This window comes from Lygodium microphyllum, chromosome 5, assembly GCF_053477565.2.
Source record: "Lygodium microphyllum isolate KBCC chromosome 5, Lygodium_microphyllum_v1.1.10, whole genome shotgun sequence".
In the NCBI taxonomy this organism is placed as follows: Eukaryota; Viridiplantae; Streptophyta; class Polypodiopsida; order Schizaeales; family Lygodiaceae; genus Lygodium; species Lygodium microphyllum.
The window spans coordinates 129,365,707-129,387,001 of record NC_141139.1 but is presented as its reverse complement, the minus strand read 5'-3'; the positions used below and the strand labels follow the sequence as shown (position 1 = coordinate 129,387,001).

At 38.4% G+C, this 21,295-nt stretch overlaps 2 protein-coding genes across 4 annotated transcripts in view; one reads left to right on the top strand and one right to left on the bottom strand.

The window, feature by feature from the left end:
• The first annotated feature begins 10,129 nt into the window (after positions 1 to 10,129).
• On the top strand, positions 10,130 to 12,906 carry LOC148036398 (uncharacterized). Of its 3 annotated transcripts, none has more exons than XM_087679144.1 (8): positions 10,130 to 10,337; positions 10,449 to 10,610; positions 11,090 to 11,129; positions 11,383 to 11,476; positions 11,619 to 11,680; positions 11,839 to 11,899; positions 12,231 to 12,400; positions 12,604 to 12,906. In XM_087679144.1, exons 1-8 carry the CDS (start codon positions 10,324 to 10,326, stop codon positions 12,640 to 12,642), a joined length of 642 nt encoding a protein of 213 aa, XP_087535270.1. In that variant the 5' UTR covers positions 10,130 to 10,323; the 3' UTR covers positions 12,643 to 12,906. The 3 variants fall into 3 exon arrangements, with proteins under 3 accessions (XP_087535270.1, XP_087535269.1, XP_087535271.1); XM_087679143.1 differs by having other exon boundaries at positions 11,595 to 11,680; XM_087679145.1 differs by lacking the exon at positions 12,231 to 12,400 and having other exon boundaries at positions 11,595 to 11,680.
• Positions 12,907 to 15,937: 3,031 nt separating this feature from the next.
• Positions 15,938 to 21,295, bottom strand: part of LOC148036397 (uncharacterized) — a 5,362-nt gene continuing 4 nt past the window's right edge. Inside the window, exons 1-5 of the mRNA XM_087678389.1 lie at positions 20,427 to 21,295; positions 17,387 to 17,457; positions 16,831 to 16,936; positions 16,624 to 16,756; positions 15,938 to 16,539 (exon numbers count right to left, since the gene is read on the bottom strand). The exon at positions 20,427 to 21,295 is cut by the window's right edge and continues 4 nt beyond it. Of these exons, the coding sequence (XP_087534515.1) occupies positions 16,357 to 16,539; positions 16,624 to 16,756; positions 16,831 to 16,936; positions 17,387 to 17,457; positions 20,427 to 20,647 (714 nt within the window). The 5' untranslated portion in view covers positions 20,648 to 21,295 and the 3' untranslated portion in view covers positions 15,938 to 16,356. The remainder of the gene's footprint in view (positions 16,540 to 16,623; positions 16,757 to 16,830; positions 16,937 to 17,386; positions 17,458 to 20,426) is intronic.

Below are 21,295 nucleotides of genomic sequence, written 5' to 3'. Positions count from 1 at the left end.
TACCATTTCCTAGGTGATGCTTAAGGTCATAAAGGCTCTTCCTCAATCTACACACTAGATGTCCCATGTCCAGGTCTGCAAAGCCCTTAAGCTACTCAATGTAAAACTCATCATGCAAGTCCCCACCATGAAGAAAAGCCATCCTGACATCCATCTGATAAATATCCAAGTTAAGCTCAGCAACCAAAGCCAATACCAAGTGTAGGGTGGTCTTCTTCATAACAAGAGAAAAGACTTCATCAAAGTCCACACCATGTTCCTAGCCCTTAGCAAAAATATGGCCTTATATCCCAACTTGGGGCGTCCAAGGATACTTTTCAACTTGTACACCCACTTTCATGGCAAAGCATGCTTATCACTAGGCAAAGAAACCAAATCCCACATATGATTTTTTTGTAGTGAGTCATACTATGATTGCATGGCCCTCTCCTAAGAGTGACTATCACCTCTGCAAATGGCCTCATCATAAGTAAGAGAATCACCAACATCTATCACCATAACATAATCCATAGAAGGCTCAAAACACACATACTATCATCTATCTCTAGTAGACCATTGGTTGTGAGGCATGTACATCCTATGGAGCATCACAAGGACCTAGGTTGGTGGGGCATCATCTAGTGCTATCTGTCTAGCTAACTACATAGTAATAGGAGACTCCTCTTGAAATATCACCTTGCATACCTCAATGACATGTTCAGGCTGCTTATGCATTTTCTCCTCATGGAAAACAACATCATGGCTGCAGATAATCTTCCAAGCCTACGAATCCCATAGGTGATAGCCCATCTCACCTACATCCCCATAACCAAGAAAGATGCATTTCCTAGACTTAGGATCTAGCTTATTACACTTGTCCTTGGGTACATGGTGAAAATTCTCACAACCAAAGGCACGCAAATGAGCATATAAGGGAGGTTTTCCTCCTTTGTAGCCTGATAGTCAAGAGCAATACATAGGGATTAAATTATCAAGTCTATGGTAGTGGTCATTGCCTCAGCCCAAAAATATTGTGGTAAGAGTGCTTGGCTAAACATACTATGAACGTGCTCCTGAATTGTCCTATTCATGCGCTCAACCATACCATTCTAGGGTGGGTACACATAGCAGTTAACTAATTCTTAATACTCCTCTCATCACAAAGCTACTCAAAATCTTTAGAGACATACTCACCCCTATTATTTGACCTTGGGAATTTCAGCCTAGACCCAAATTGGTTTTGAACCAAATCAAGCCAACGTTGCAATGTAGCCAAGACATTTGATTTATACTTAGTAAGATAGGTCCAAAAATTATGTGTGTGAATGAAAGTAACGAAATATTTTGCACCACCTTACGACTTGCAGGGCATAGGACCACATACATCCGAATGAACAAGAGCCAATGGCTCACCTATGTGTATCATACCAAACTTTTTATGCATATTACATATATGCCTACCACAAAAACAATGATCACAATACTCAAAGAACTTATAGTCAAAGGATAGAAGATACTGCAAAGGAGTAAGCATTTTCATTCCTTTCAAGGACATGTGTCCAAGGTGACAATGCTAAAGAGATACATGTGAAACTGCATCCATTTCCAAAATATGGTCAACTGATCCAAATACAAGCAAGGGGTAGATAGTATTGAACTTAGCAGCATGTGCAATGGCAAGATTCCCATGGGTAATCTTCCATGAGGACTTACCAAAAGAAATCTCATAACATGTATTATCCAAAGTGCTAGTAGAGATAAGGCTCTTCGTGAGAGGTGGTATATGACGTATATCATGAAGAGTAAAGGTGCAAACATGAATCAAACTATAGCTGGGACATCACTAATACCAACTATCTCTAATTCCACATCATTACCCAAATGAATAGATCTAATCAAACTGCGATAGGAGTGAGACCACTCGCTACGAGGGGTCACATGAAAGGAAGCCTCTCAAAATGTATGAGCCAACATTGAGTATACACTGACAAAGTATTAGTTAGTTATGAAGTATCAAGAGAAGAATCTGCAAGTATGAAATCATCATCAAAATTAGTGTGCATAATATTAATCTCTTCAATCTTGACACTAGATTTGCTAGGGACAATGCTGCGATCATCATTTTTGTCATGTACTTTATCCTTGCCCTTTTCTTTGAAGTTGTCCTTATGCATCTTATAGCATTGTGGCCAAATATGCCCTACTTTCCCACAGTAATGACAAGTCAATGAGGACTTATGGGCCACGGGACTTACTACAAGACTGTCTACATGATTAAGAGGGAGAGATTGATGAGAGTTTCTGCTATGGCAGTCATTACTTCTCCTATCGTTATTGTCTCTAACTGTCAAAGCATGTGAGGTGCACAAAGCATCGACATTCTTTTTATTGATCTCTTCAATCAAGATTCCACCCTCTACATCCTACAATTGTAACCCATCAGTAGAGTAGGTATATTAGCACACATAGCAGTACAAAATGTCTCCCATGATTCAGGAAATGTACTAAGAGAAACAAGGCAAGAAGAGTGCCCTTGAATTCAATCCCCCCCTATAAAGACAAATGATTGATAATGGAATGAAACTCATTTAACTGAGCTAACATAGAAGTGTCCTCCTTCATGTGAACGTACATGAGTTGCTTCAATCCCAATACATCTAAGAAGTGAGACTTTGCTCCTAGGAGGTCCACTAGGGTTTACCATATGGTACCACATGAGTGTAAGAGAGGGGGGTTATTTAAGGGAAGGAAGGTACATTTTATAAGGTAAGGTCCCATAAATAGGGGGTAGATAAGGGGTATTTTCATATATTTCTTACACGCAGGTGACGTCTCCTTATTACTACTAGTGAATCCCCCATGACTTTGCTGGTCATAGACATTGTGAATATTTTCCCACAAGTCCCATGCAAACTACCCACCATTAAAGATAAAATTATGAAACATCTACTTAAAGAGGAACAATATGATGGTGGAGTTACATTGCTCATCTAATTCAGCCCAACCCTCTACATCACTAGTTTCAGCTTGACACCCTTATGTTTCAAAGGCCTAACCTACATTTTTCTGCACTAAAACTTGCTAGATTTGGGCCTTCCAATAGCTGTAGTTGGTGCCATCCATCTTGTCAATATTAAAGATAGCACCATCACTTGATCCACAAGCTATCATAATGAAGGCAAACAAGTGCACAAATTATCAAAGAAGGCTCCTATAATTACTACAAAAATAGTCCTAAAGCCATTGCTAAATCAAGTTGAAAACAAGGGATATTGACCAAGTAATGAACTATCCACAAACTGAATGCAAAAGAACTGTCAAAGAAGGGAGCTGACTACTTACATAAACAGTGCACCAAACTACAATTATAGCATGCTGAAAATGAAGTATAACAATAAGAAATCAATACCAAAGATGGGCAATCGGTGATATAAGACAAGCTACAACTACTAGGGAATAGCTCCAACTTATAATGAGTGAATACACAATGGGAATTGAGAACTGTCAAAGAATCAATATATCAGGCTAAGATACATCCCATAGGCATAACCATCGTGCATAGAGTGGGTCTCATAGGTAATAGAAGAGACCAACTAAAGGCACAATGGATTGACCAATGTAACAAAATCTCAATACATAACCAACCAAGATGCATACATCATTGAGAACATCGAAATAGAGATATGTGTTGGCCCAATAGGAATGTCAAATCAACCACTAAGCATCAACTGTGTACATAAAGCATGACAAGAGCATGTACATGTCACCAAGACCCATGGTCTCCTTGGAAGACCCTCATCAAGATCAGCTGCGTAACCAAATGCTCAATGTAATATTCAAGTGTCAAGTGATGGCTCCAACTAGCACAAAATTTGTTGAATGATGCTAGACAAGCAAACAAAGCTCAAAACATCATGTGGAAGGTATCCATACATCCAAGATTCAAGTAGTATATATACGGGAGCATTAGATCCAAGTAACTTACAAAGTACTTACTAGAGCATCAAATAACCATACATAACAATGAATGACAACTAATGTCAATATCCAAAGCTCTAACCTCTTCTCAAAAGCAAGTTGAAATCATGGCAAGGCATGTAACATGAACCATAAGCATTGATATATCAACCCAAGTAGTCGGTAAGCACCCGAGAAGTAATAGACATGTATTCCACTGACCAAATGAGTGTCAAACATCCTGTTTATCATAGCAATGAAAAACCTTTGTAAAATTGAATAAAAGAGTGCTTAAATCAGTCCATACCATTCCAATGCATTGGCATAACATCCTCAGATGATCCGACATCAAATGAACATCCCGAGAAGCATAAGTAATCTCCAGACAATGAGTGAAGTGCTATCTTGAACTGTATGATAGCAAATTGTCACAAACTGTGAATCAAACGCTGATCTCGAGAGCTTCAAATGATGTGTAAGATGGCAAGACCAATGTCAATGAAGATTCCAAAGGGTGCCAAGTGCCGAGAGCAATGCGGCCAAGAGCTAGAGGATGGGGTTGAGACTGTCAGCCCAAACAGTTGCAATCATGTGGGTTGCTGCTGAAGGGGCTGCCTCACGGTGTTGGCCATAATAGGTATAGGGAAATATTCAATGGCCTCTAGCAAGGCCCAAGATCAGGCCTCAAGAGGGGGAAGAAGTCAAGAAGAAGATGGAGTTCAATGCATACCTCGAGGTGAAGAATCCATGACTGCCACATTGAAACTATGAGCTGAAGCTTTTCCCCACATGCCGGGGTTGGCAAGCTCAAGCTCTTGGGAAAGATGGCTCTAATACCAATTGAAGAGAGTGAGCCGCCCTAAAGTAGAAGCACCGAGCAGAAGCAAGAGCTATTCTGAGCCTATACAAGACATGGAGAAGGAGGAGTAAAAGTAAATGGTTTATTAGAGATCTTTAAATGGTTTTACAGTCAATTTTGGTATAAATTCAAGCTTAATGATACAATTACATCTGCAATACATCATCTTTGGCAAAAACCATACAAATGGTTACGCAAAAAAGGAAAGAGAGATATCTAAACTCTTGTGCAAAGAAATTATTTTCAAAATGATTACAAAATAAATAAAGAGAGAAGGCAAAATATGGGTTTCAAAAAACCCTTGATTCTTTAACATGTTTTAGACTTATCTCTGTTGTAGAGGAATCATTGTCTTCATCTCACTCAATAAGGCCTCTACATTTCAAAAACTCTTACTTTCTATATTCTAGGAGAAGCTTCAAATATTTTGCATCTCCCACATGGGAGAGTAAATAGCAGCTAAGGACTTTAAAGTATCTAGCTCTAGACTCACCATAGCCATGCATGTAGGCAAAAACTTTTATGGCTTCTTCCTTCTCTACCAAAATTATATTCTCAACTCATCTATTGAAAACTTCAGATTCAGTGACTTTGCAAATAGCTTTTAAAGCCATCATTAGCAAACTTAGAGAGCTTGAGAATCTATTGTGATAAATTGCAATAGTGTGATTATTTAAGCTTCCAATATAGTGTCCATGTCCTTGACTTTTTCCCAGCTTCAATGGTCTACATCCCTTTGCGCTTCCAAGAAAGTTATCAAGATCTTCAATTTCAATCTACATAAGAAACAAAAAAAAATTCCTAGTTAATTGATGAAAATCTTAAAGCTACTTAGTTTTAATACATGTTATTAAGCCTAAGAAGATCTTGAAAGTATATTTAATACCTTTGGGTTTTCATCATCTTCAAGAATGTTCTCATCATAGAGATTTATTGAGCTCTTTGGCTTCTCCTCTAATGGCTATTTCAATGTGCCTCCATACCCCGTAGCCTCAATGCCAAGCCTCTTTTTCACCTCTAAGACCTCTTCTTTTGTGTGTAGCCCCTTCTTCTCATTTTCCACAATCTCATCAATATGTGTGTAAGGCCATGGAGCTATCTTGAAAATTCCCTCCCTCAACATCCAGAGTTGCTAGTGAGCATGCTTCATAACTTATGAAATCCTTATTAGTCTAGCCCCATGCTACTAGGATGGCTAAGCAATAATATTCTTTGAGATCAAAAATATGTTAAATATCATTGAGTAATGCATATCTTTTTTTTGTTTTTGGTAGGTAGAAAATGTAGGGATACAATCCAAGGAGCCTTCTTCAATCTCTATACTCAATCCCATCTCCTCTTCTTCTACCTTTGTAATGTTTTGAAAACCTTCTCAACATCTCTACCTTCTCTTCAACCTCCTTGTCCATATATATAGCATCTTCTGCCTTTCTCTGAAGGAGAATCCCCATATATTGGAGAAACACAAGAAAACCTATGTCTTTATGAATCAAAAGACATTGTTGTTGATCCCTATGAAAAATTCAGTTTATTTCACACCTTCTAAAATCTTCATCAATAAGATAATACATGGTAATCAAAGTTGTCTTGGGAGCATTGGTTGCTTGGATCACATTATTAAAATGGACACAATTATTGATTGTAAGAGACTATTCATGTCTAGAATAGAACTCTCTGTAGTCCCTAAGCTTCTCATCAAGATCTCTCAATAGCTCTCTTGCAAATCAAAAGGAACATTGAGCATCTCCCAAATGTACGTAAATTTGGATGAGTTCCCTGTCTTCTGTAGGAAATCAAAAAGCATGTCATCAGAATTGTCCTCAAGCTCATCTTGCTCCATTCCCTCAAGGAATAGCTTTCTCTTTGACATTCTTAAACCATAAAAAAACAAAAAATATGCAAATCATATCTTTAACAAGCAAAATTTTTTGAATAACCAAATTGTATGTCGAAAACCTAATCCTTGACATATGAAACGTGAGTTTAGTAGCAGGCACCAAACACACCTGGACAATTGAATTCATGTTTCATATGATAGCACTTTGGTAAACCAAAAATTCTGATGTTACACAATCACAGGTGACATAAATCAAATTTTATGTCAATAACTAGAGGCTTGACATATAAACCTGATTTTAGAAGCAAGCAAAGGTCAATAGCATAGCTACATTCGTGTTTCATATGACACTTTCACATGCACTTTGACAAACTTAATGGTCTGATATAATGCAATCATAAGTGACAAAATAGCAAGTAGAGGTGAAAATTTTGCATCCTATTTGAGATAAGCCTTAGAAAAGAGTTGCTTTAGCTACTTACAATGTTTGATTTGGTTGTATATGGTTGCCTCTGCCTTGGATAAAGCATAGGAGGTTGAAAATGATTGACGATTGCAAGATTATACTTTTAAAAGACTCTGAAAAAGGAATTTAATAATAGAGTCACTGTCCTCAAAATTTATGTGTTGAAAAGGACGTTTCTCACCCAAAAAGAGTGCACTTACTTCTTATGTGTTGAAAAGGAAGTTTCTCACCCAAAAAGAGTGCACTTACTTCTTTGCTATTATTAAGGCTACTTGTAGTACATGAGAACTCTTATTGGGCTTAGAAAAAGTGATTAATGAGTCCATGTTCTACCAAGTACTACCTTAATCAATAATTAAAATGCTAACCAAGATTTAATCCCAAACCCTCCAGTAAAGAATCGTTTTCATCTTTCCATTGCAAGATAATCTCATTCGGAATATGGCAAGCTATTGAGATCCAATAAGAGTACTCTAGCAAGGTCAACCACCTCTATTAGGAGGAATTCATACTATAAAGCAAAATATTTAGCAATCAAGTAAGTTTGCATTCATAAATCTACATTTTAGGATCTTTTTTTTAGCAAATTATTAGATTAAATGTGACATTGACCACTTAACTTGATCATTATGCTAAAATGTGATGTTCAATGCACGTATGACTTTCTCATATCATATGAAATGTGAGATTAGTTACCATCTTTTTTATTCCATTGACCTAGACTCATGTTTCATAAGTTTTTTCCTAGTTTCTATCTTCGATGGCTTGACATTCTAATGTCATAGAATAGTTGCCTAGTTTCTAATTCCACTAAGTTGGACTCGTGTTTCATACACTTTCTCATTTGTCATTGTCTTCGATGGCTAAAAGGTCGTAACCCAAGTAATTTGTGCATACCTTGAAGCTTTGTCATATGAAACATGAATTTAGTTACACGCTTCATTGTCTCACTAGTCTATTTTTACATTTCATACATTGTGTATTGGGTTTCTTTTATCTATCAAATGAGACGTAATGTATATGCCTTCGTGCTGTTGGATTGATTGATTTTCACTTTCTTCTCCAATCACACCATATTTAACATCCATAATAGACTTGATGAGTTGCCATTCCACAAGATTAGAAGAATAAACATCTACAACTAAAAATAAAACTCGTCACAATAAAACCTAATACTAAGTTTAATAAAAGAAAAGCATTGAGAATGAAATGCTTATAATTCAATCTATGCAATGGAAGACTTGATGCTCTAGGTTTCAAATGCAACTCTCTACGCATAAATATTTGTTGTACGAAAACCTCTTTTATGCTTTTCTTGTTTGCTCCAAGTTTGAAATGTTTCATCCTACCCTTCTAAATCAAAGATGAAGGAGCTCTCACATCTTCGTATTTTGCTACGACTTGCTTGCTGCATGTGGTAATCTAGCTACCTTTGCTAATAATTGTAGAAATCCATATTTCATTTGTTTAGAATGAATTAAATACTAATATGGATGTGATTTCAGAGCTTGGGCACCTTGTTTAAGGTCAAATTTTTGTATCCATAGCAGAGAGAGAGAGAGAGAGAGAGAGAGAGAGAGAGAGAGAGAGAAACAAGCAACCATGCAGGAAGAAAAGAGACAAGAACATCAAAATAAGGGAGAACAAAAAGATGAATACTAAGCTTTTTGGTAATTTGAATTTAGTTTCAATTATCATTATCATTCAATCCCAGATATATCATTAATACAAAGTGGTGGAGACTCTGTATCATTCAGGTAAAGGATGTCATAATCACAATTACGAGATGATGAAAATAGATATTCATAATAAAAATTTATAGTAATATTGTATCCATGTCTATTTATAAAATTATTTTTTGCTTTTTTTTAATAGAACTTCCATTATGGAGGCTTTGCTCCCATTGGTCTAGAGTACTCTCTCTACATCCTAAAAGGCATTTTTGAGACCTCAAAACTCCCCTAACGGAAGGATATAGTGCAATACAATGGATACAAAATCTCAGGTCTATTAAGCAATCTCAGATATGCTATGTCTTTGGTGTGCCCCAAAGTGATTGTGGAGAAGGGTTTGGGAAGTTAGTAATAGAGTTGGCTAACAACGGCCACCATGAGTCACTAAGTTGAGGACCCTTACGTGTAATAGTTAGTACATGTGTGTTATTTCTTCTCTTTTTTGTCTCATCGTTCTTTTTCCTTTTTTCTTTCTTTTTATTTTGTTCTTTTTACTATATTCCAAGGTAATAAGGATGCTTCCAATGCATATTTTAGAGAGAGTGATGAAGGAGGAGGTTCAAATTGATGAGATAGCTAGGAAGGAATGTCCAATATTGCAAAAAGTGCTAGAAAGAAACAACCCTCGTCTTGGATGAGGGATTTCAAGAATAAGGATGAGAATCCTAAGGTAATTAATGATGGCAATGAAAACAAGACAAGGGTAGTTAGTGATTTCTTGGTTGAAGACTTTGAAGGAGGATGTGAGAATCCTAAGGCAATTAATGAGGGCTACAAAAGGGAGATAAGGGTAGTTAAGCGACTTCTTGGTTGAAGGCTTTGAAGGAGAGTCCTCTTCTTGGGTGAGGTATTTCAAGAAGAAGAATGGGAATCCTAAGGTAATTAATGATGGCTATGAAAACGAGATAAGGATTGTTAGTGACTTCTTGGTTGAAGAATTTGAAGGAGGATATGAGAGTATCAAGGTGGAAGAGACTGGTGGATTCAAGGGTTAGGTTAAAGATGTTGTGGATCTTAGGGAATTTGTGGCACCCATGCTTAATTGGGTAAAAGATCTTGGTAAGAGCAAAAAGCTAGGTTTGATCTACTATAGCGAAGGTAGCACAATATAGGCATAATATCATATGAGATCACTAGGCTAGACGATGTGAATGGCTATTATACCATAGGTCGTGGTATGTATGTTGGACCAAATTAATGTTAGCCAACGTAATTTAGTTTAGTTTGATCATCACATGCTATTGTAGTTAAACTCATTATTGGTGGGTGTCGTGCAATCTTTGTTAATTAACAATGGTTAGCCTATGAAAATACACTAAAATTGATGTAAGCTTGACCAAACAACGATAAGAGCCGTAGGTTGTGTCTTTTTGATAACAAGAAATAACCCGTGTGAGAAAGGAGCTCACAGGTGTGAACGTTCTTGTAACGTCGAATTTCCGGTATTCAACGAGACTCTGTTGACGAACTGCGAGAGGTTCTCCGCCTGGGCATGACGACAAGAAGGTGAGACAGGCACGCACACACACAAGCACCGTTGGATTCAAACCTGTGAACGGCCCAGATGGCTTTGAGGAAGCGGGGGCGTTTGTGTATTGATTGATATTGTGGCTGCAGGTCATCTGCTTGCGCGAGGTCGAGGTCCCCGTCGGTGAGGAGGACGATAAGAAGCAGGCACGAGACAGCGAGGCTGGAGAGGGAGGCCAATGACCAAGATGAGCGCCTTGCCAGGGTCCGTGCTGCCCTCGCCGCTGACCAGAAAATCTGCCACCACAAATTGTATCCAACGCGTCAAATATGAATATATGTTGGGGGGCGGGGCGTTTTACAGTTTGGAATAATATTGAGATGCCTTTTAAGGTATCTCCCAGAATAATGCCTAGCATCATGGATAAGGACTTTGTACACCTGTGGAGAGAGAGTGTGTGAAGTCTAGAGAGAGAGAGAGAGAGAGAGAGAGAGAGAGAGAGAGGGGAGGGATTTTACTACTAACGATCATAAGATGCTTTAAGATACACCCCACAATTCAAAGTTTTGAACCATCTAGACTCGAGAGAGTCATTTTCATCATTCTTGTGGTGAGATTTGAACTATATATATATATATATATATATATATATATATAGACATATACATATACATATACATATAAGAGAGAGAGGGGGGGAAGAGAGAGAGAGAGAGAGAGAGACACCCTCTCCCACATTTTCTTTTCACCTTACTTGGACATTCACCGGTGCATCTTAACCCATAAGAAGAAAGGATGGTGACCTCAAAACTTTAGCCAATCACACACAGGTTTGTCTCCTTGCTCATTATGCTATTGAGTCTAACTTCAGCATGGGAAGCTTACTTGTAGTGATCTACAATTTGATTTATAAATGAGACTTAGAATAGGGTGAAGCCCATTATCACTCTTAAAGTTGATTTGTAAATGAGGCTTAGAATAGGGGGAAGCTCATTATCGCTCTTAAAGTTGATTTGTTGTATGCAAGGAACAAGAATAAAGCCTTACAAATATGGTCATCATAACATGTGAATTTTGTTGTAGAGAAAATGCAAAAAGGAGGAACTAAATGTTTTAAAGTCACCAAGGATAGAAAGCGTCAATCTAATTCAAGAGTGGAAGGGACCAAAAAATATAGGTATCATCCTTTTAACAAGTCTCTCAAATCAATTTGTGCTTCAAAACATAAAAATTAACATTCATAGCTTGGTTGTAAACTGTACTTACTTACTCTAAATATTACTTTCACATCTAAGGTCTTATTGCTCCATGGTCACTAGTCAAGGAAACTAAGGACGTGGGATCAAGTTGTATGGCAAAGTCTCAAGAGTCTCAATCTAATGTGAGAATATTCCATTAGTATGAAACAACTTTAAGATAATTGTCACACAATTAATTGCATTTGAATCTCCTCTTACATTGCTTCTCAACATTGAAAAGTAATCTGGTAGTAAATGTCTCTTAGAGAAACTTCTAACTTGTACAATTTGTATCTTGAAGGCTATAAATATCAATTGTTTCACTGAGATTACAACTGGAACTTGCTCAGCACAAGGGAAGAGTAAGTTCTTGGGGAGGGCCTTATTTGAAGCCTAAACCCATTGATTAAATTATCAAGGACGTATCTACACACACACAGTTTGTGTGTGTGCCTGTGCGTGCACACGTGCTCATATGTGTGTACATTGATTAAATTATCAAAGATGTATCTATATGCATAGAGAGAGAGAGGGTGGGTGTGTGCAAGCGTGCATGCACACACGCACAAACACATGCGCATGCATGTGTATAATGTGTTTGTACAAGTATGCATGCTTTCTTGTATATATACATGCATATGCATCTTTCCATTTGACAAGTGGAATGACTTACCCTTCTTCTTCATGTTTCAGTTGTCGACTTAATCACTCATCCACAATCACAACAATATGGGCAACTTAATCATGAATCAACTTTCCATAATGTTGCAATATCAACACAAACAGAGCCATCAAGGAATGAGACAAGGATTTCAATTTTTAACCAACCAAAAAAACAACAATTTGACTCTTATTTTGATCATGTAATAGTCATACAATGCAATTAAGCTAAGGAATCAATGAATTGCTTGATGTTCACACACTTGTAACAAACATGTGCATATGCTAACCTTAAATGCATAAATATACACAAAGCTTCAACATAATTATATTCCATAGATGCTTAGAAATGATATCTACCACAAAAATTACATTTCATGTTAATGTCTTTATTTGTGCCATGCAGCTAGTATTTCAATCGCCAATAGGAAAGAGCTTGATATGACTTGGAAATGAGATCAAATAACTTTATTGCAATTATCACGGTGAAGGAATGTTGCACTTGAGTTCAAATATGATTTAGTATCAACCATATACGCTTGGCAAAGAAGGTGCACTTAATGATAGATAGATAAGCCAATGGCCTTACTGATAAGTTGTCACACACCTTGTGGCAATCAAGGCTTCTTTTTTTTTGTTACTAGAACCAAGATGATACACTTGTAAACAACACATTGATTATTGCTTTGCCCTTTAGATTTTTGAAATAACCCATGTGCACTGCATACTCCTAGAATGTACATAGTAAATAGTTACATGTATATCTAGAGTACTTATTTGTGTAGTTGGCCTGACTTCCCACAAATGTCACATTTCACATTTGGACAGTTCCTGGGGAAGTGTTGACCACCACATCATTATATGTCGATTCCTAACTAGTCCATTGCCAACCTTGCTAACTGAAAATCTCCTCAATTCCCAAAAACCAATTTAAGGTTTGGATGTGAATCCTCTTACTTCATATGCTCTCTTTGCTAGTTTGATCTTGTAATCTCAATAGTTAAAAGAAAGTAGCAAGTGTGACATTTAATAAACTCCACATAAATAAAATATATGGCATGTAGAGCAAGATGTAAGGACTAAGGGACAAGTATTTGTGTTCATGACTATAGAAGAAATCAGTAGAGTTTCTTTTCTACTTTCATTTTCACATTTTGCATGGAGGCAACTAAAGTGTGGCTTGTTATGTATCTAAACACCTTCTATTTTACATATTATGGACATTTTAAAATTTTCCAAACCTCAGATTTGTTAATTATAAGCAAATACATACACAAATGTGCATGTTCGCACGTGTGTGTGTGTGTGTGTGTGTGTGTGTGTGTGTGTGTGTGTGTGTGTGTGTGTGTGTGTGTGTGTGTGTGTGTGTGTGTGTCCCTTACAATTCCTCCTCAAGCCCTTCTTGTAACCTCAATTGACAACAATAGATTGAAGATTGCTACAAAAAGTAATGCTAAGAGTACACCAAAGGACTAGCATGGTGTCCTCCCATTATTTCTCTATGTAGAAAAGTATGACAAGCAACGAGAGAGTTCGTTCCAATAGTAACAAACATACAAGGACAATCCTAAAACTTATATATAGCAAATGTTTTCTTTTTCAATATTAGAATTGGAGGGCAATGAGAATATAATGAAGAGCTACCAAATTGGAGATTTCTAAACAATGAAGTTCAGGGGACAACCTTAATTCAAAAGTAAAGTCAAGGAAAGGGTAACAAAAGCCCAACAAGAAGTGGACAAGGAGATCCAAGGAAAAAGTGAAGAAGAAAAACAAGGTAAGAGATCAAATAGTTCAAGTCAAAGGCCTCACAAGCAATGATATAAAACCCCAAAGGAACTTGAGAATGAATTGTTAAGAATGCTCAAAATGATATAAGCTAGAACCTACACTACAAGATATACTAAAGTGCATGGATAAGAATGGCTAGTTCCATGGTCTATCTCACATAGTGGCAAACTACTTGTAGAAGAGCTTGAAAGGCCTAAGCATCATGCACATTGTGCTTTGGCAAACTATTTCTAATTTGTACCGATGGTAATCAATCATGCCTGTCAATTCCAACCATCAATACTTGCAACCCAACACTCAAATCTTTGGCAACTCCAACTCCTTAATAAATCCATCTCCTACTCATTATCTAGGTCCATCTCCCCCACCATAACTCTAAATGAAAGACCACAATTGTGATAACATTGATTTTAGTTCACTCCTGACCCTAGCCTTTCATAATCCAAGTTCAAAAAAGTACCAAACACTCATTGAAGACTCATCATCTTTAATCACTTTGTTAAGGTGTAGAATAAAGCATCTTAAAAGAGCAAATTAAGCTCTACCTCAGCATCAAACAATCTATACCAAACCGTGATCCACACACAAGTTTGATCAACTAGTTTTATGGTTCATTATGAACAAGGCCGGCACCTAACAACCATAAAATTTTGGTGGCAAGGATATTGACTTGAAAGCCACAACCAACAGGCTGTCTCCTACACACCTCAAAGTTTGAGATAAATGAGATTGCAAAAACAAAGTCAAAAGCAAGAGAAGAGGAATGTCATTGAGCCAACATGACCAAAGAGAAACATTGCAACCAAAAACAAGATGCTTCTTGGGCCCTTATTTAAAGCTTTTGACTTGTTTGCATTTATTAAACACTTTTAAGTAGATTCATGTGATTTGTACATTGGTCCACATGCCTTTAATCTCCTCAAGACATGGAACAATTGACACAAACACACACACACACACACACTCTCTCTCTCTCTCTCTCTCTCTCTCTCTCTCTCTCTCTCTCTCTCTCTCTACCTAAAATTCTTGTTTGCTTGCACTGGCATAAGCTCTGTTTCGGTCTCCATCACCTCCCCCTACAACACACAAGCAACACCCACCAGAAAGGGTTAGACTTTTAAGTCCCTGCCCTAGGTGCAAAATGTTCCCAAAGAACATTTCAACAATCCTCATAACATCCAAGCCAACCCAAGAGCCAAGCCCATACAAGAAATACTTATGCAAACATCAAGTTTGAAGTAAATTGTAAATCAGATCTTGATGCGTCATTTTGTCCTACGTGCCTTTGAGACATCTAAACATACATTCACACCCCTCTCTCTCTCTCTCTCTCTCTCTCTCTCTCTCTCTCTCTCTCAAATGAGATGACACAACACAATTTGACTGGGGACACAAGTCTTGAAGAGCATTAGCGCAAACAACACACCCTATAAATGCACACTCCATGTTCTTATGCAGAGAGCATATATAGCAAGTCCATGTATGAATCCATCCTCTACCTCCATCCATCCTCTTATCGGGGAAGGGTATAAGGCTAGTCCACGTATTGTTACTGAATGGATCCTTTGTTTCCATCCAAGACAGCAGCACAAAGAACATGCTTCAAGGGGTTACTCATCAATGGATATCTATAGCATATATACTTAGCACAAAGCTGACAAACAGACTGCTGACTGGAACTGTACAGAGCAAGAATAGTCTTGAAAGGTTATGCAAGTGTACAGAGAGCAAGAAGTCTTGAAAGTAACTGGAAAAACAAAAGATGAAAGACTAATCTAAGTAAGCATGGGAGGCCTAAAGGCATCCAAGGAAAGTGCAACCAAAGAAGTCACGCATCAAATTTCCTTAGTGTGTCAGTGTTGCTTAACACTAGCAAAGATTGTACCACTTATTCCTTCCATAAAAACTGTATCACATTTAAAAAATCATGCCAATGACATCTCTTAACATATGGTGAATACCTCATAAACAGAGGATTACTCAGTTTGACACATACACCGCTCGAGTTTGAACTTTGAATGTGAAAGATATCCATGTCCATAAAGGAATATCTGATCATAGTACATTGGTCAAAGAAGTCACATCAATCAAAGCATTTCAAGCCCAATTGTTGTGATTGACCATGTGGAATTCACAAGGCCATCCCCTGATTGACCATTCCACCATAAAACAAACAGTAACAAAGCCTTAATAAGTCAGAGCACACAGTTTGACTTTGCAGTCATACAGTTCCTGTACAGGTATATGTACATATGCACGTTTTGTAGGAATCAGACCCTCAAATTCCTTCTCTTAGTATATGGCCATACTTGCATATCCCACTGCATGTTCCCATCTCACATCCTCCTCCGCGACTTTCAAAGTAGTGTTACCCAGATCCAGGGTTACAGGAACTATTGTCACACTTGATAACAACATGCTCATTTACTGGGATGATTCGTTCAACTCTTTTCATTGCCCCAAATCTGGCATTCAAGTAATTAAATATTGGAAGAAAACAGAAATACAGGACAGTAACGGCAAGAGGGGCAAAAACTGACCAGCCAATAACCTGAAAAAAAAAGAGAGAAGGAAATGTTATTGACACAAGAAATCATGACCACATTGGATGAAACTAGTGTATACAGGCACTCACTGCATGCAACATTCCAAATATCAGAGCGCGAGGTTCATGCCCATGTATGGCTTCCCATAATCCCTTGGAAGATATTGACAGATGCTCACCACCCATTACCACCTCCCCCACACGCATAAAGGGCACCACCAGTCTGTAGAAAGATCCATTAGATTCATGGGCTAATCCCCTGACACCAAGCAGTCAACAAACTGAAAAATTACGTACCCAAGTTGAAATGGAGAAACCACAAAATTTGCTAGCATCAATGTAGGAACATGACATCTAGACTGTAAAGCTGCTGCAGCCATCACGCAGAAAATAAGAGCTATACCTGTAAAAATTGGGCCAGTCATTCAACAATGCTTAGTGTGCCAGAATGTTTACAGATAAGCTAGAGCACCTAGTATCCAGTCAAAAGTAGAGAGAATGATGTGACTGTGGAGCACAATATTTGCACAGGCTTGGAGTTCGCATTCATCAAGGTCCTAAGCAATTGCTATCTGTTGCAGATTCAGTGCAGTACTATGATCTCAATGTCAGCTAACAGTATGGTTATAGGCTTAGAAGGATCTAAGTTAGGGCAAAGTAAGACCAGGACAATATTCCAAACACCTACTGAAACATGCTAGTCAGGACTAAATGGCAAACTAAACCTATCTCTTGTTCTGCCTAATTTTCAGAGCAGGGAAGTAAAAGCAGAGCAAGGGTTCCTGGTAGATGTAAAAGAATGATTTAAAAGCAGACATTAGCACCGAATTGTAAGAGCAAGGCCTGAAAATACCGCAAACAGGAAACAGTCCAAATGTGAGACCCAATGCTGCTGATAACGAGAGAAGCTTTGGTTCTAGCCCCCTGGGTGCAAAACAATACAAAAAATGACTTCAGTATATACCACAAACAGAAAGTTGATATTACATGCCACAAAAAGCTCTCTAACATACAATTGGCTAGCTTCATGCATATATATTCACATTAGACCACGGATGCAAGTTGCAGCATTCAAAATGTCAAGTTGCACCCACTATCTGCATTACTCTGAACGACCAGTACAAGTGACCCACTAAAAAACCTGTACAAAACCATGTAGGTAACCAGTAGCGAGTTGTTACATTCAGCAGCTGTAGCAATCTGCACATGTTTGAGTAAATATATTGCCAAAGGATTGCCAAACATTTCCTTAACAGCAAGACAGCATGCACAATAAATATTTATGACACTTCCAACATTTATTCATTGATGAATAAGATGTAAAGCATGCTTGAATAAAAAGTCAAAACTGAAACTTGCTAATGCGCGATTTGGAACTTCCTAATGGGCGATTTGGAAAAAGTGACCTTTGAATGGGACAACATTCAGTGTCCTCAAGCATGAATCATAAATGTGAACCAAATTCAGGGTGAGAAACTTCAAATAAGAGCACTTTGCTGGATGGACTAGAATTTCCAGGACAGAGATTAGTGAAAAAAGAAACCACATAATAGAATTGATTGGTAGGCAATATTGGCATAGATGTTGGGTGTTGTTTTAGTAGCAATTCTAGATGCTTCAATAGCCTTTCTTGATCAGACAATTCCCTGTTTTAGTGCTGGAAATTCCAGGACAGATTTCAGCAGGCTATGACCATTTAAATCTGAGTGTTGAACTCTTCAAAGCCATGCCAAAATGCATGAGAGTAAGGGCATATACATTGCCAAGCATTAGTAGGCATCAGTAGAGGTCAATATAGCTCCCAATGGGCTACAACCAAGTAGATGTATACTATCTTGTATGATTAACAACAGACTTGCTCTATTTTTCAACCAATGTTTGATTCGAACATCCCACAAACGAGTTGAGAACCAAGATACCAATGCTATGAAGCTTTCTTCAATCCCTGACAAGTTCTTTATGGCTGTTAATGTTTGAGTTAGAGCAGGAGAAGATGACCAACAAACTAACGCAATCTGTGCAGGTCACATTTTTTACCTTGCTGCTGTTTTTCCCCTCAATGCTCATGCAACAAAGCTCATTCAAGTGGCAAAGAACTCCTCTAAGAAGCCTCAATAGGTTGTAAACTGATGAACCACAAGAAACATACCTTCCAACTGATCTAATGGCTGCCAACACATGAACTTTTGCAAGCCATAGTGCAGCTCTTGATTTCAGGCTCCAGCTCTTGCAAAGCCGATGCCAATGCCAATGCCAATGCCACCGCCAAGCCTTCAGGCTTCAGGCTTTGATACCATGTTCAAGATTCAGAGGAAGAGAGAGACAAAGACATGGAGCTGTAACAAAGAGTAGTGAACTCTCATTGTTCTCTTCTTCTCATTATTCCATAATGCTTACTTAAGTCTAATCACAATGCACACAATAATTGAAAACACACTAGGTCACTAACTGATCGTATCACTAACTGTGGTTGAGTCTGACCGACTTAGTTATTGCAACACACATGTAGAGTGACAGCTAAGACGATAGCTGTCTAGATAAGGTCGGTCATGTCAGTGATATTGATCATGAGCTTGATTCCCAACATAAAAACCACCAATATCAAGTTACCAAGTCAGTGATCAAATCTACTGCTAAGAACCACACTAACACGTGTAGAGTGGTGATTTGTAGAAACAAGCAATTGATTGCAATCATCTATACTAACTACAAGGTTAATAAACCTCTTTAACCAAGCGATTAGTTTGGGGGATTAAATGCTCACAAGCCTCAAGCAAACCCAATTCCTCTTTCCCACCCTCCCTCCCAGGTATCACACATCAAAGTAAAGAATTTCAAAAAGTCCTCAAAGTGAATGGAGTGAGCCCACCACATATGGCTTCTCCAATATGGTTTGAAAAATGGGGTGGATTCCAGTGGAGATATACCACCAAGCAAGTTGTAGAATATGGAGCTCATTAACACACCAAATAAGATATTCTCATACAACACCCCAACTAGCCTAAAAGTTTTCAAGAATAGAAGAGACATGCAATGTTTATGGCACTACGTGATCCAGTTCAACAAACCACATCCTAAAAAGGAAGGCTGTAGCTTCACTACCATATCCCATTGATATAGAAACTATTATAAAACTATCCCAAGGATGTTTATAGGCCACAACTACAGAACAAGCAATACCATTGACTGCCTGGACCTTCTCCAGTGACTTGCCCAAAGCACACTAACAAACTTGGTCCCAGCTCTGCCATTCCCAAAAACAACTGCAATCCCATCACATAAGGTGCCCCAACCTTCTTATACTTGACATTCATGAAAGAGTACCGGCTGGTGATATGCTATACTCCACTGCATGTCTTCTGAAACCTTGGCGGATAGAATGCTTATGAAGGGAATATAGTAGGTGTATCCACAAGTGGTTCAGCATGAAAACTGGAAATATATGACATTTAAAATGTTCAAAGCTAAAGTTTCCATATTCTGAACAAACCAATTATACATGTTGCTTCAAAAACTACTGTAACTACAACCTTAACTTGTTTCCAGGCCCAGCTATCTCTATACCTAAGCATATTACTTGGCCATCAGCAGACTGACACTTTGTCAACTACCAATCTTATTTTCCAATTATCTAGTGGAGCACTCAGAGATGACTAAACAGAGAACACGTTGTTTCCACATTAGCACTTGTATGTGTGACTTTGAGCAGCATTCATGGGCATCCATATAGTTAGCAGATGTAGCCCAAGTAAAATCACAGCTGATTCAGGCATGTTTGTTTATAGGTGCCAGAGAGAAACTAAGCAAACAAAACAGACACAATACACACTGTCTCAAACTTCAATATCAAGCACACACTGGCTGCACAATGTTTTGTCAAGAAAAAGGAGCACCTTCTGACAATTGCAAGGAAGGGACTGACTACTTTCTGCTTGCCCCATTGCACTATCCATATCCTCTGCCATGTTTTTCTGTCTGCAGCAATCAGCTCCCTTTTAAGTTGTACAGACAGTTGTGGTAGTAAGAACTCCCCTCCTGACTGAAATCTAAAATTGCATTCTGTAGTAATGTCCTGCTCTTTGCGGTCAACTGGAAGTAAAGGTTCAGAAGACATAGCCGTAGGGTGCACTCATAGACAGCAAGGGACTCCAACATGAAAGCTGCTTTCCTCCCCACTCTGTTATATAGAACCCTGTAGTGCATCCGGCAGAGGTCAAATCCGCAGCTTCCGATTGGTCTGGAATGCTGAGTGTAGGTGCTCAACAGCAGACTGATCATCTAATAAAACTGGAAATCTGTTCCTGATCGATACTGCTGCATTGTCGTAAAAAAGCAAATAGTTGGATGTTTCCAGAGAAGGATGTATCAGAATTCCTTCAATGGCTGCATCGTTGAGGAAGGGCAACACCTACAGACGGAAACTTCCAGAGAACGATGCATCCAGACTTCTTCAGCCAGAGACCTGATAGCAACCAGACGCAGAAGGCCTTTCTCTTGAATCTGGAGATGTATCATGTAACCCTAACAGCAACATGTGCTTGATGAAGGCCAAGCATCCTCGAAAACCGTCAATGGGTTTGAAGCGGGTACAGATGTTCAACGTATGGACAATAATAATGGTGAGTCGAGGAAGTAAAAAGAGGTAAGGTGTGGAAGAAACAGGGCAACGGGGCATCCCTGCAGAAGCCATATCCCGCTTCTGTGGAAAAACTTTTTCCTTAGTGCCCACGGGGGGCACGTGCGGGCATGGCCTTAAATGCAC